The sequence below is a fragment of the Megalops cyprinoides genome, chromosome 3 (assembly GCF_013368585.1).
Source record: "Megalops cyprinoides isolate fMegCyp1 chromosome 3, fMegCyp1.pri, whole genome shotgun sequence".
NCBI lineage: Eukaryota > Metazoa > Chordata > Actinopteri > Elopiformes > Megalopidae > Megalops > Megalops cyprinoides.
In genome coordinates, this window is record NC_050585.1 from 18006346 (window position 1) to 18021576 (window position 15231).

General features: G+C 44.3%; 1 protein-coding gene across 7 annotated transcripts in view; it reads right to left on the reverse strand.

The window, feature by feature from the left end:
- The window catches only part of LOC118774279 (teneurin-4-like), a 185787-nt gene that overhangs the window by 70325 nt on the left and 100231 nt on the right, over positions 1 to 15231 (reverse strand). For all 7 annotated transcript variants that reach the window (XM_036523508.1, XM_036523510.1, XM_036523511.1 and 4 more), the window contains 4 exons: positions 8330 to 8494; positions 5975 to 6189; positions 4689 to 4899; positions 477 to 578 (listed from right to left, as the gene is read on the reverse strand). In XM_036523508.1, the coding sequence (XP_036379401.1) occupies positions 477 to 578; positions 4689 to 4899; positions 5975 to 6189; positions 8330 to 8494 (693 nt within the window). The remainder of the gene's footprint in view (positions 1 to 476; positions 579 to 4688; positions 4900 to 5974; positions 6190 to 8329; positions 8495 to 15231) is intronic.

Here is a 15231-nt window from a genome sequence, read left to right on the forward strand (position 1 = left end):
CGAATGCAGAGACACACATACGAGAGAGCACGTTATTTCTAGAACTTGCCAAGATCAGTGGGGAGCAACAAACACACATTGCGATCGCCCTCTACTTTCCCTTGTTGTGTTCGAGGCCCTTGCTCATGCTACGATTACAGATGACCAGCAGCGTTTCTGCAGGCAGACCCACATGCACTTTCTTCTACGGCTCATGGGGGTTTCACAGACCTTATAGAGTGGCGTTCAGCATAAAAATTTTGAGAACATATGGAAGGTACTAAGTGCCGGGGGCAAAATGTGCACGTGTTTTCCCTCCCCTAAAATGGAGACAAAAAGTGGAAACAGGAAAATGGGGATAAAACAAAAGAGGAGGGGAGAGTCAGCAAAACAAAGAAAGGAGAAAAAAAGAGAGAAGGGAAAAAAGAAGGAAAGACAGAAAAAGAAAATGGGAAAATGTAAGACAGAAACAGAACAAAAAGAAAAGAAGATCTCACCTCTCCCGCAGTCTGGGCCTCGGAAGCCAGGAAAGCACTGGCAGGTCCCGGACACACAGTCCCCATTCCCAAAGCAGTTACTGGGACAATCGTCAATGGAGTCTGGGAACACACAGTAAGTGCAAATGCGGCATCAGTGTCCTATCCTAAAGCATCTCCTGCACGTGTCATACAGTTCTGTTTAGGAGTTTTGATGCAAAAGTTTGATTGACCCAGCCAACTTTCTGGTACAAATGTGTGCCTTTTGACACTTTCACAGCCTTCCCATAATCTCTGTCTTGCTTCAGCTGGTGATAATTCATGCTAATGCTTGAGAAACGTGTAGCGCTATTTGTGAATTTTGACAATATCGCACCACAATGACAGTGAATTATTGCATTTTCCAGTGACAGAACGTGCTGCATACACCTTCACCCTCATGATCAACAGTACCTCTCCAGGTCACAACTTCACCTCTACAATCTACTGCGGATGCAGAACAGAACTGGTAGGATAATATGTCAAACTTATGAAAAATGAAACCAGCTCTGGTCCCTCAGAATTAAATGATGAATAATACTGGAACAGATTCACTCTTGTCCACTGCCAAAGGCCCGTGTTTGCTCTGAGCCAGGTCCTGTGGAACAGAGCAGGCTTTGTATTCCATGGGCTAGTTATGTGAGCTGCCTCCTTTCCTCAGGAGAGCCAATCATTACCGAAGGTGTAGCAGGAGACAGAGAGAGAGAAAGAGAGAGGGGTGAGAAGAAAGAGAGAGACAGAGGTCATTGATGGAAGTGATGGCTAGACCTTATCCTCCATGGCTAGGGGGGTAAAGGTAGACAGGGGGATCACAAAAGAAGAACCATCCCCCTATTGACACACACATAGGTGCACGCATACACACATACACAAAGGTATGCACCCACATAAGCACACACACACACACACACACACACACACACACGCACACACACACATACACATACACACACACAAAGGGAGAGACTATGAGCATTTCACTGAGGGTTTTGATGGCGTCTAACAGGGGCCCACGCTTTTCCTCAAGGCAGTGGGAGGCACTGTGAGGTTAGCAGAGGTTCCAGAGCGGCAAGGGCCTGCCGTTTGATTTTCCTCTAGGAAACACAATTATGCAGACATGACTCCCAATATGAATTTCATGGCAGGCGCTGGGGAGCAACAGGCTGGAGGGCTCAGATTCCCCTTACTCTAGAGTTATTGTGGCTTGTAGTCAGAGAGGGCTTGTGGCTTTCTGCACTCAGTCTGCCCCTGGTCAATATGTAAACGCCACACTCTGAACAGACGTATTTTTATAGGATCCACGACATTATGGTTTTAAAGTTTGAGTACTACCCTATGGAGTGCATGTGTGTCTATGTGTCTCATGTCAGCCATGATATTATTGTTTTAAAGTTTGTTCACCTACCTACAGACTGCATGTGGTGCATGTGTGTGCTTGTACATGTGTGCTTGTGTGTGAATGTGTTCTTGTAGGGGTGTGTGTGGGTGTGTGTGTGTGTGTGTGTGCGTGCGTGCACACGTATGTGTTAGTGTGATGGAGGGACATGAGGGAATTCTTCCTGCAAATTTGCCCCAGAGACTGTCTGTGATGTCATTTAACAGGTTTGTAGCAAGAAATTTATACTCTCATGTTACTCTGGCTGACATTTCCCTAGAAATTGTTATAAGCACTCTGCACTCATTATCTGATTCTGATATCCAAGTCTGTTCCTCAATGTCTTCTGTTAAAACTTCCCACCGAGTATTCTGTCCACTTTGAATGCAGTACCATTACTATCAAAGTCACAACACCCTTGTAATACACTACATTAGACATGGCACAACACAACCAATAATAAGCGACAATATAAGTGACAAATTAGCTTAAATATTCTAGTAAGTATAACTAGAGACAATTTGGCAGAACCATAGTACTGTGTGTTACTTTTGATTATTACAGACATGAAACAAGGGCGTCCCTTCTCTGAAAATCAGGTCTCTGGAAAATTCAAGCTCAACAAAAAGAATTAAATCTTTCATCCCTAGCTATCCGCAATGCAAAGTTTGGCAGTTGAAAGTTCATTATAACACAAGCTTCAGCTTAATTACATTTCAAAACGCCTACAAAAAGATCTGATGTGACATTTCACACCACATTTCTGTTCTTCCGCAGGAGTCTCTCTGTGAGACAGTCTGTAAACCTGGTTCCAGTGAAAGGAGACTCCCTGGGTCCACTCTTCTAACAGCACTGACTTGCCTTTAACTACAACAGCAACTGTCACAAGTCAGAGAGGCGAAGAAGCTTTCTCAGGGCCTCTTTCTGAGCAGCTCTCCTCGAGCAGAGCCAACAAAGCAGAGCGTGTCCTGCAGTCGCCGGGGAATCCCGAGCACCAGAGAGAACGGTGTGCTGCTCTGAGAGCCAGGCTGGCGCGGGCGTGGAGCCCTAACTGAAAGCATGCCCAGGGCTAAGTGGCAGCGAATGAAAACCAACCCAGCCAGGTTCCTTCATTGGAAGGCTTCGCCTGTGATGGGGGCAAAGTGACCAAAGCAAAACGTCCCACTCCGTGGTTGCCAAAAGCTCTAGGCAGCCAGTACATTTACCAAAATGGAAATGTATGCCATTTAAGCACACAGGCTATGTCTTTCCTTCATGTGAGTATATGCAAAATGCAAGAAATCTATGATTTCATATACTACAGCAAACATTGCTATTTTGCAACATTTATTGAGAAAAAACAGTATTATGCATATGCATATAATTAATGTATAAAAATACAACAAAGCAGAAAGTATGATATAATATGGTGTATTTGTAACACACAGTATTAGGCATTTTGAAATTATAGATTTATTTTCAAAATAGTTTTATGCCCAACACATTTATTTCTAGCCCCTTTGTCTTTCTCAACTAATGTATTTCTTGCCAGCTGCTGGCAGAATTACTGAAAATAAGCAGTTTCTTGAAAAAATTGTTTATCTTCAAAGTAAAACATCACAAATATCTGTTACAGAAGGTTTAAGGCTTTGATACGATTTGGGGAAAATGATTATGGTGTGACGTTTCTTAGATGCAAGCTTTGAAGGGTTTATTGCATCTTCAACAACCAAATATGTATTTTTTAGCCCATTGCCTTGGATTTCCACTTCAGGACTAATGCTTACTTCAGCAGGAGGCATGAAAAGAAACCAAACAACACAGGCCTGTGAATACACAGGCTTTTGAGGATCAGCTGAAATCCTCAGAAGCTGCCACTTCATCAGTTATTCGCTGATAAAAAAGGGCTGAGTCTCTTCGCTGAAGGACATTGTTCAGACGACCCATTTCCAAAAAGGGAAACGCGCGTGTCCGCCGTGCTCTGAGCCACTCGCTGACCTAATCAGCGCCGGTCCAAACGACTGCGGGCAGCTTTGGTGCGGAGGCTCGAGTCGGCTCTCCAGCAGGAGCCTCGTAGCGCTCCACTCCTGCGACTTTTAATGCCACACCGACACCTGGCCTGAGAGGAAGTCAGCAACAGAAACAACTCCTCAGCAAACCCCCTCCCCCTTCTGAACACATACATCCAGACTTTCACTGGGCCTGGTGGATCTCTGTCTCTCCACGCTCATTCACGTCTGATTCAGCGGCCCGCCGCCGCTGTTCTGTCAGTGATGGATTCTGGCCCCGGAGCGGAGAGCAGGAGGGAGGCGTAAAGAACGGGGCCAGGCTCCCTGCTTGTCTCCGACAGAATGCAGCGGGGCCCAGTCTACCACGCCCACCTCGGCCCTCCAGCGACAATCATGGGAGCTTTCAGGGGGAGGAAAAGGGGGAAGTCCCTGCGCTGGCCCCACTCTCAGGTCTCCTCTGCTCCCTGAGCTGCCGAGGCGGGCTCCACCCTCCCTGTACCCACATGCAGTAAATGAAGACTGAGCGCTGGGAAGCAATGGCGGATGATCGGAACAGAATTACGTGCTTTCGCACAAAGCCCTCAAACGTCTAGTGTCCATTACGGTGTGGCGGTGGGGTAGAGCTGGCCTGGGATCATTCCACAGCCTGCTAGTGTGCCATACACTTACCTCATTCAATTCCAACTTCAGCTTAACCTTCATTAGTGGGTGCAAGCCTGGCCAGACAAAATGAGCAGAGCAGGAAGCCTGCATGCCCAGGCAGGGGCACCCTGATGAGAGGTGCTGGCGGTTACCTAAGTAGCGGAGGCCAACTGGAGGCCCGGGGCTTACCTATGGCCGTGGTGATGAAGGAGACGTGCTCAGACTCTTTGCCGTCATTATAGACGGCCAGGTGCCAGATGCCCGAGTCCATATACTGGATGAATCCGGTGTCGTGCCGGGTGAGGGGCACCAGGCTGCGGTGCTGGTCCTGGTGGCTCTCCAGTCCGTTAGCTTCCTGTACCAGCAGCCGTCGACCGTCCAGCAGCTCGACAAAGTCAAACTGGAGACGGAGAGACCGCAAACAGCCATTTGAGGAATGCTGGGACCCCCACTTCACCCTCACTCACATCGACCAGGTCACCCCCGCGATAAATAATTTGCATCACGGGCCACCCTGGTTCTGAAACTCCACCAAGGAAATGCTTCAGAAAGTCAAAAGTTTTCATATCGAGAAAGAAAGAGAGAAAGCCCCTGTTTTTTTGGTTGCTTTAAATCATTCCCCACTTCAAACGTGCGAGATTTAAAGGCAAATAAATTTGAAGTTTACTGTTTACCAAATAGCATCTGTGGAGATTTGTCTGTGAATCGTGTGAGGAACAGCGCAATGAATACCAATGAGATGCTCTCCCGTTCCAATCACCACCTATCTGTGAACCCTGCTTCATTCACTAGTATGCTCACAACCAGCAAGCCTTCATAATCTGACCTGACAAATTCTTTTTATTGACTTAAAAGGACATTTTCCAGGAATAGCCAGTCTTTGCCTGGGTTGAATTATTTATGGGTTGCGTGCTTTGGTTCTGTTCATGTCTGTAAATGAGTGGTAGTTTTACTGAAGGGATCACTCCAAGTATGTATAATTAATCTCTCCTGAGAGATTGTGAGTGTATGAAATCCACATATGATATGTTGTCATGGGACAGACAGTAATGAAAATTTCTTGCATGTATCTAATGCCAATGCATTTGCTAAGCTTGAGGCAAAACTGTCATGTGTTAAGTATTAGTACTAATGAAGAGTGCCAAGACATGCAATCATTCCCCACAGATGCAAGTATATCTGCAACAATTATAACTTCAAAGAAACCTAACATCAAGCATTGACCTCTACTTTTCATTTACAAGCCCCCAATTAATCCATTTCTGCATTTGTTTTTTTTTCTGGATCAATACAGGGAAGAAAATCCTAAAACACTGCCTGTCTTTTGTAAGACACAAGCACTTAACCTTCAAGAGACCTTCAAGATGATTTAATTCAATAACAGCCTGCACTTAAAGAGATCTGTCGTATACAAACAGTTTTCTAAATAATGCTTTCTGAATGACTGGAAAAGCTTGATGTGTGTGCCCGCTCACCTGCGTGTGTGATGGAGGCAGACCCCTCCGCCCGTAAATCCCCACCAGGGCGTCTTTGCTCAGAGAAACGTTGAACTTGAGGTACATGGGGTGATCGACAAACACCTGGGACCTCCAGAATATCCCGGGAAGGACCTCCTGTGCCACCTTACGGCCCACGTCGATCTCGCCCATGTCCACAAAGCTGTCATCCGGGAACCAGCTGTCTGGTTTGCCTGCATCACAACCATCAATTTGTGTAAATGACACATCAGCCAATAAACAATAAAAATTTTGCTTCATCAATATACTGTATTATACAGGAAAAATCAACATGAGTCCTTAGTGCACTCTGTGTTCTTGCTGCTTTTCCATGACCAGGAGGGAGGAGTCGCTCAACAGCCTCTGCTACCTTGTATGTAGTTAATGGTAATCTACAACCAGCAACTATGATTCTTATTTCGTTTGATGCACTTCGTAATTTTGATTAATTGTATTGTGCAATTCCATCCTCAAATGCTCTGGGAGGTGCCAAGGACAGGAGCCTCTGCCAAATAAATCAGTAATAATAAGTAAAAATAATTCCATCATAGCTAAATATCAAGCTTTCAACAACTGCATGAATGAACCTAAACTGGGTTAAAAAAAAGCTGATATTGTTGCAAAAACTCAACAGGGCCTTATCATCTCGTAAATGTGCTGGGGTCCAATTTCAGCAGCAGTGACTTCACTTCAAGCTGACACCCACACGGCAGAACCCAAAAGGGTTTGCAGGCAGATGTGGGATCAAACTCTTCTCAGTCAGGCAGATGGCAGTCTGCTCTCTCCTCAGCAGTTCATCCTTTGGAAAGTGTCATTTCAGAGTCGACACGCACTTCTACCTCCCCAATTTAATGGCTAAGATAACAAATTCACAAATCAATCCAGATTAAATTCATTATGTCAAAATATGCATATTTCAGATTTCGGTTAGCCTTTCACGCGATAAAAGACAAATTGGGTTTGCGATTTACTGCAGCCAAAAAGAGTGTCAAAAGTCGACTGCATTTAGATCACAATATTAAGATGACATAAGCCTTACATAAATGGACCAGGATTCTCCTGTTTCTGATTCAAATGGGGAAGTTATGGCACGATCTACAACAAAAAAAAAAACCTATTTCAAAAAGCACACGTGTGTGAGACAGGCACGGATACCTCTAAACAAACGCGCCTTGCTCGTGTAAGCACAGGGCTGATTTGCCATATTGTTCTTGACATCCGTACACTGTAATGCAGAATTAGAAAGCCATGGCTATTGATTTCCTTTCAGCTTGCTCTGCCAGTCAGAAAAGGCAGTTTCCCCAGAGGATTTCACGTACACTTGCCACCATTCACGCAGTCGCTCGCCAGCCCAGCGTTTGAGACTGCCAGCTCCGGGATTAATATATATGGTAATGGTGGAGCTGATCTCTCACCTTTGTCTGCTGCCTGCAGCAATTAGCATTGGCTAAATTGGCACCGTTTGTTAGGCGCAGTGAGAGGACAAACTTTTTCCAGGCGTATATCCTTCTGTACCACGGGGCTCATGCCAAGCTGTTTGCCTGCTTTCTTCTACTGCCAGGAAAAAGAGCCCAAATTAAGAGATGAAAGGAACGCTTCCACTTTTGGAGGGGACAGAGCTGTTAATCCCCCCCCCCCCCCCCCCCCCATCCCCTACTCAGTCCCGGGTAACTGAATCCCTAAAGCTGTAGGCATCTTCCTCCAGGAACAAATCATATTATTCCACTCCCAGCAACTTTCAGGACTTTTCATTGGATTACAGTGCAGATTTCAGCAGCACATTGGAGCTGGTCTCGGTCAAGGACTGGATGACAAATCGTAATGACTTCAGCTTTTTTTCAGCTCCCTCAAAAGCCTGTGGTTTGTATGGGGAGTCTATGTCACTCCTGCATGAACCTTGTTAGGTGTTGTCGATGTCAGGCTGATTTTTCATGCTTCACGGAGGGAGAGACTCCCCAAATATCGATCAGGGGCTCTGTCCAAATCTGTTCTGGTCATTGCAGGACCACAATCAGGTTACCCCCATCCTAAAATATTTAATCTGACTGATTCTTTTGAACATTTTTTGGACATATTAACATGCTTATGTGAGTAAAACATGCACACAAAAACAGTGAATTTAATGTTTAAACACCTAATGTTTATATGATTACAGTGTTTTTACACTTATCTTTCAGTTCACATGCTAAGAGCGAGGGCTTTGGTTTTTAAGAGTCATTGGTGCAGAGCCAGCCCACCACATGTCTCTGGGAATGAGACAGAAGGAAATAAAACTAGCTGCCAGCTCCAGGAAGGCCCGAGATGAAGTGAGCGGGACCCCACTGAGTTCCTTACCGTAGTCTTTGCCCTTCCGGTCGGGCAGCTCCAGGCCAGTGTTCCCCAGAGGGGGCAGGCCGAGGTCCGTGGGCACGGGGGACCCGCCCTCCCCCTCCTCCGCCAGCTGGTACATCTGTCTCTGCAGGGGCTGCAGGTGCCAGTTCAACCCAAAGAGGTTCATGACTGCAGCAGGAACACAAAGACACCGTCACCACCCCCTCTACAGCTGCGGATCCCGCAACCGACAAGCTAGAGGACAGGCTGATATCGCCTGTCCTCCAGAGTCGGCCTCACTGGGCACACCTCGTATCCACCTTAAAACCTTTATTAAGTAACCTAATCAGGCTCTCAAGGACAGGTAATTTGATCCTGTATCAAATTAATTGGAAAGTGGTTCCCACTGGCCCCTCAGAACTGCAATCACCCAACCCTGGCTAACACTTTGACAAGATAACAGGGGAGGGAAAAAAAACAGCTATCACTTAGTGCAATCTTCCATTACTGAACCCCCCAAAAACACAGTGCTGAGTTTAACAGAACCTTTATTTTTCTGACTGAGAAAATTGATTATTGTGACAATGTAAACCAAGAAGGGGGGAGGAGAAAGTAGACACATTACTGAGCTGACACAGATATTAACCTGTGAACTTTAAAGTGCTGACACAGCAAGAAAAACAAGAGAATCATCTACTGCACTCAAACTCCACCTTCTGAACAAAACACCGAAAAAAACAAAAAAACAAAAAGTGCTGTGCCAACAGTTGTGTTCAGAGGAGAGATGGCACAGAAGGGATGGGTGCTGGGTAAAAGGGGGCACAAAGGTCTTCCAAACACTGAGGATTCAGGGCCCCAGGGGAGCTCCCCCCTCTCATGACTATTACCTTGCTAATTTCTACCACGGCCTGGGTCACAAGGATGTGATCAAGTCAGCAGGAAACAGGGAAGGGGAGGGGGTGTCTGAATGCTAAAGACAGAGGGAGACACAACGATTTTTCACAAGGTCGACAAAAGGAATGCCCGATGGGAGACGAGGACGGAGAGCGGGACAAGGGAGCGGGGGAGGGGCCAACCATGATGGATGGCCCACAGAAGAATGGACAAGACAAGCTTATTGAAGCAAGAGGCAGGCTACGAATCGCACCAGTCAGCAGAAAAGCTCAGGAAAGGCACTACAGCTCTTTTATTGGCCTGTTGTCCCCCCCTCACAGCTTTCAGCTAAAAAGCCCGGCAAATCAATTAGGAAATGCAAAATGAGCATCCGGATTAAAAGGTTTATGTTGAGCAACATGTGTGTCTTTCTTTATCCAACAAATACTTCATTTACTTCTGCATTTCATTTTCCTCCTGTCAGAATTTAATTGGCTGCAAGTTATCTAGCCAATTAAGGTCTGACAGGAGGAAAATATGCCAATGGCTTGGCAACTCCTTTTTAACAGCCACCTGAAAAAATTCAGGAAGCATTATGCATTTTTCACTGCATCGCCCCACATTGCTACTCATAAAATCAAATGCTGGCTTTAAATACATCACTATACTACACTATGAAACTGAAAATCTGTGGGAATAATTTAAAATAACTTCAAGATTACTATTTTTGACACTGGTAGACAATGAACACATACTTATAGTCCACCCTGTGTAAGAGTTGCCTTTCATGTATGTCCAAACTCTGGAAACACACAGGCTCATTGGGCAGGGAGGAACAGCACTGGCCACAAAGTAGGGTCTTATGAACAGAAAACCCTTCATCAATGTAAAAGCTTTGAACATTGGTGCCATTTCCCAACCAAAACAAAACGACAGGTTCAATGAAGTGCTTCATTTAGCCACATTCATAACAATACCTCTTCTCGCTTTATATTCCGGTTTACTAATCAATGATCCTTTGAATCGGCAGACCCCTGCTTGCTCTAATTTAACTGTTGGCACCTAAATTGCAAGTGAGAAACCGTGGTGTGCATTTGACATGCTATAGATCAACCCTGGTGTGATAAATGGAAGGTACTGATATTCTCCAATGGATAACCTTCCATTAATTACCGGCATATTGGATTGCAACACTCTTTTAATTCCCCCATTCAGATTCTGTTAAATGTCTGGGCTGAAATTACGAGGTCTTTTCATACAGCCGCAATAAAGGGTGAATGCAATTTCCTAAATCAATAGCCATTTCGAAAAACGCCTCCAAATCTTTCCACGATCAGTTTCTATGAAAAGGAGTTTTGCATTCCCCCACAGTGAGAACAATTTCACTCTCCAGCTGAAAGGAAATAGACAGATATAAAATCAGAGATATGGGGCGAGCTTTCACGAGACCGGGTGAGGCACGAGGAAATGAAGTTGCTTTTCGAGCCTGCTCCCTTGCTCCCACTAAAACTTCGGGTGGCTCTGGAACGGCCTTTGTCAGACTCAGACTGAATCGCTGAGAGACTGATGGCCTGGCTTGGCCCTCCTGTCGTTTTCTTGGCTTTGGTAGAGGCGTTCCCCTTGATTTGTAGCTTCAGACCAGGCAGAGACATAGACAGAGGACAGCAGCAGTGTGCTGGCAAAGGGAAGGCATCAAAGGGGATGGAGGGGGTTTTGCTCCAAGTGTCCAAGCAATAGCCTCTCTGCAGAGCCCATTCTTTACTGACCTGCATCCAAGCACTCCCAGTTCTTCCAACAAGTCCCCCCTTTTATTTCAATATACAAGGGGTGTCTCTAATATGCATAGTACCTGTGGAAATGATCCTAGAAAGCTGAATATGAACAGTACACTATTCTAGACTTCTCCATTAAAAAGGCACCTTGGGTGAAACTACCAGAAACCCAGGAGATATGTTTGGCTGGACAATCCAGGCATATAAACAGCTTGGTATTTGGGTTCTGTCTGCATGATACTTGGTGCTTGATAAACACTCTCCCTGGGATCCATGTTCAAACAATTGTTGCCTTCTTTCCAGAAAAAAAAAGCTGCTGCAATGTAAAGTACTTTACTAATGCACTATAATTGTAAACTATGGATTTTTTCACAGGACTGCCCTGAGTATCCTTCACAAAGAAAGAAGAAAGCTCAGACATAGTTTATACTTCAAGCGTCTCTGTGACCAAACTGCTGCTGGCGAGTCTCTGAAGGTCACCATGGGAAGCTGTGAGGCTTTTTCTACTGGACGTATAATTGTCATCAGCTCATCTGCGATCTGATCTAGTATGAACTTTGTTGAGTCTAGTTTGACACTAAACACTGAAGTGAGGAAGACGACATTGTGGAGGGATGGTCTGACAGCATTAGTATCCTCATTTAATAAACCAATTTAATTTGCTCTCCATTCCTCCATAAAACAACACCTGCATCCACACCTCCTACGGAAAGGTGTTTAGATGGTATGTCTCAAAAGAGCCGTTGTCATTGACACACTTCAACACGTACTCTGGTTTATATTCCAGTCAAAGCATTAGTGGAAATTTCTGGACATGAAGGCTTAGTTCAGTTGTTGTAATTACCAGATTGGGAATTTGAGTATAACAGGTAGAAGCAGTACAATATTCCCTTCAAGGGAAGGGGGTATTAAAATTTTAAGGGCCACAGCTGTTGCTTAACATTTTGGCAGTTGGCTCCTTGTCATAACCTGCACCTATGCCACTGCAGGAAAAAAGAATACTATATATTCATATTACAACACAAAAGCATCCTGTGAGAGGCATATGTGCTATCCCTCTTCTTTTCTTAACACGAGACACTTACGTAACAGGCATTGTTAATCATGGTTACTATCAATGTGTTTTCCAAAAAAACAGAAAGAAAGAAAAAAACTGCTTCCACAATTGCTTGTCACCTAATTTTCCCCTTTCTTTGCTATTGCAGATCTTGGCTTGAAAACAGTGAAAATGAAGGAGGTACCTGCTTCGTTGTTGTTTTTTTTTTAACCATCTGCATTTTTATGCTTAAGTCACACAAACGCCATTGCACATTTTCAGGACGGCTCCAAGCCAAGAGTGGCTGGGCTTATATCTCCTAGCAACACAGGAATGAAAATTTGATTCTTGAGAAATACAAAATGAAAAAGTATATTCTCAGCAGGAACACGTGTCAGTAAACCAAAAGAGCTAAACTCTTTCCGCTTATAATAAAACTCTGAGGGGGAAAAAAACAAGCCTGGCTTGGATAATGCTAGCATGGCTGCTTCTCAAATGGCAGGGCACAGATCAAGAGAAAATGCTCTAATACTTCTTTGTAATTCACTTGCGCCCAAATTAAATTTAACAACAAAATGTTTTGTCCTTCTCTATGAGTGGAAAATAACACTTTTTTATTTTACCCAATGTTATGAGTTTGGCAGCGAATGAAATGAATGAATAATGCGGTCAAAGAAATAAAAAATGTGAACACTTGCTTACCTTATTTACTTGCTGAATTTATGTAGCATAAAGGACAAAGTCTGTTGTGGTTAGACTGAATCTGAGCCTTGTTGGCAGCTAGCCTGCCTTTACATTAGCTGACCTGTGAAACAAATCAACATTTCAACAAAATAAAACTAAGGTAAACATTCTAAACAACTCAATTTCAACTTTTTAATTTTATACTTTCGCTAGACATTGAACAGAACAGCACAGAACTACACGGTATTTATCATGTCCATCCCCAGTGCTCTTACAGATAAGCAGCAGGTGTTACTTTCTCAATGAGTGGCACCAGTTCTGTATAACATGTGGCTGGTAAACAATGAAACGCAAATACACAGCTATGCCAATAATAAACAGAACAAGCAGGCCTTACCAAGTAGCTACTGCAAACACATTGCCTGTAGTGCATGCTAGCACATGTTTCAATTCAAAGCAGGCTACAGACACATATTAATGCAGTGCATCGCAGACACATGCGCATGTAGCGCATGGTTCCCACGCTGACAAAATGCAGGGACACGTGCATGTGCAGGTCCCTGAGACTGCACTCCCAAGGACACCTCAGCCATGTGAAGGTGACAATCCCAATTACAAGGGGATCACCACAGAGAAGATGGCACGTAACGGTCACATCAAACAATCTGATTCTATAAACGAGCCGTTACAGGCGGCAAAGTGGGAAACCATGTGGGGGAGCCGGAACATCCGTCACCAGGTTCTTAAGGGGACTCGGCAGACGATGGTGACAGTGTTTCCACTTACTGGCCTCAATAATTAACTGCACTTGGCACTACATACGCCTGCCTGCTTGTCATTGCTCAGTTTAAAGATGGCCTTGATTTGGAATCCACTCCTTGTCGCGACGTTTAGTTTTGAAAGCGGTTATATCAGGTGCGAAGGGAGAGGACCTGAACGTTAATAATTACATTTTTAAAAAGTAATTATGTGCCGTAATTAAGCTGTATTGGCCTAGTGGGTTACTCTGGCACTCAGCCAGGTCACAAATGGTACAAGTTATTTTCGGAGCAAAGCCAAGCTGGAGTTTCCCAAGCATGTCGAAGAGAATGCCTCCCTTTAGCAAGACTGATTCAAGGCATGGTTTCAGTCATACCTGTTCCTTTAAAGTTTCCATTTCCCTGTTTAGATTAATTTACATCAACCTCTCACTACAAATTTGAAAATTTTTGATCCCTGCAGTAGAATGAAGAAAATCCATGAGAATCCCCATTAATAACTGACACTATAAGCTCTCAACTGAAAAAAATTCTGTGGCAAAAATGTGCCTTTTCGACATGTGACAAGTGCTCTATATTTGGAATTTGAATAAAAAAACTTGTGTCCAGCCACCCTGAAGGAAAGGCAGAAATCGCAAATTGTATCATCATCGCTGCGCTATAATACATATTTATTAGTATCTGAGAGAAGAACACTATTTATCTCTGTGATGGAGGCTACGCTGACTGAGCCTTCAAATTCCTCCTCTCTAACTGGAAGAATTCATACACTCTTTTCCCCCACATTAGCCGACACACCATCTTATTTGCTCTCACACCTGAGCCAGATGAAATCTATGGCTCGACCAATTTATATGCTAAATAGAATCTCAGTCATTTACATGTATATCATAAAGTTAACAGTAATACGAATTAAAGCTAGACAGAACTAACTAGTCATTTTTTAACTAAATCAAGTCAGTCTGAAAAAAATAGTAATTTATGAAGGCATGTGTGAAAATGTATGCTCGTTTTCCTGGGCTTTTGGTTGAAGACACACATGAACTTCAATGTACTGGCCAAGCTGCCACCGGCTGTACACTCTATGAAAAGAAAGCAGGCAAGGTAATGGGTTAATTGTCATACACAGATGATGGGCGGAGGATAAGGGACCAGCCCTGGGGCGTGTTTCCAATCGCAGATGCAAATGAAATAAGCGATATGGCAGTTATGTAATATTTCACCTGACAGAGCGGGCACGTCGGAGCCTAGACGGCCGCGGGCGAGCCCACTCGGTATCAAGCAGAGGAGACCAGAGAAAGGCATTTTCACAACCCATCTACTTCAATGTGTGACACTGAGCCTTGTGGTGCAGCCACTGCTCCCTCCCCACCCCCTCCCCGCCATTTCACAAACTTGCAGACTGCGGGGATAATTCAAACACAGCTTTTGTCAAGTAACTTCTTGAGTCAAACTTTTTCAAGGTGTTGTATTGTGTGTTGCACTTCCTCACTGTATATCTACCGACTTGTGAAATGCTAAATCTGCATGTGAAGACTGCTACCCTGAAGTTATCGAAGTAGAAATGATACTCTGATACTCCCCAGAAATGGTAAGAGCGTTATAACGTGTATGCACATTAAAAAAGTGCACACACAAACACGCATGCGTGAGAAAAAAAATGATAAGAAAGCAGCATATTTTATTTTATCCTGCTTGACTCATCCACTTAACCAATGCTTCAGCATAAAACATCTTCAAAAAAACATGACAATATCAGATATCAAAACTGGGGGGAGGCCTGCCTTTGTGCCCATTTGTGGC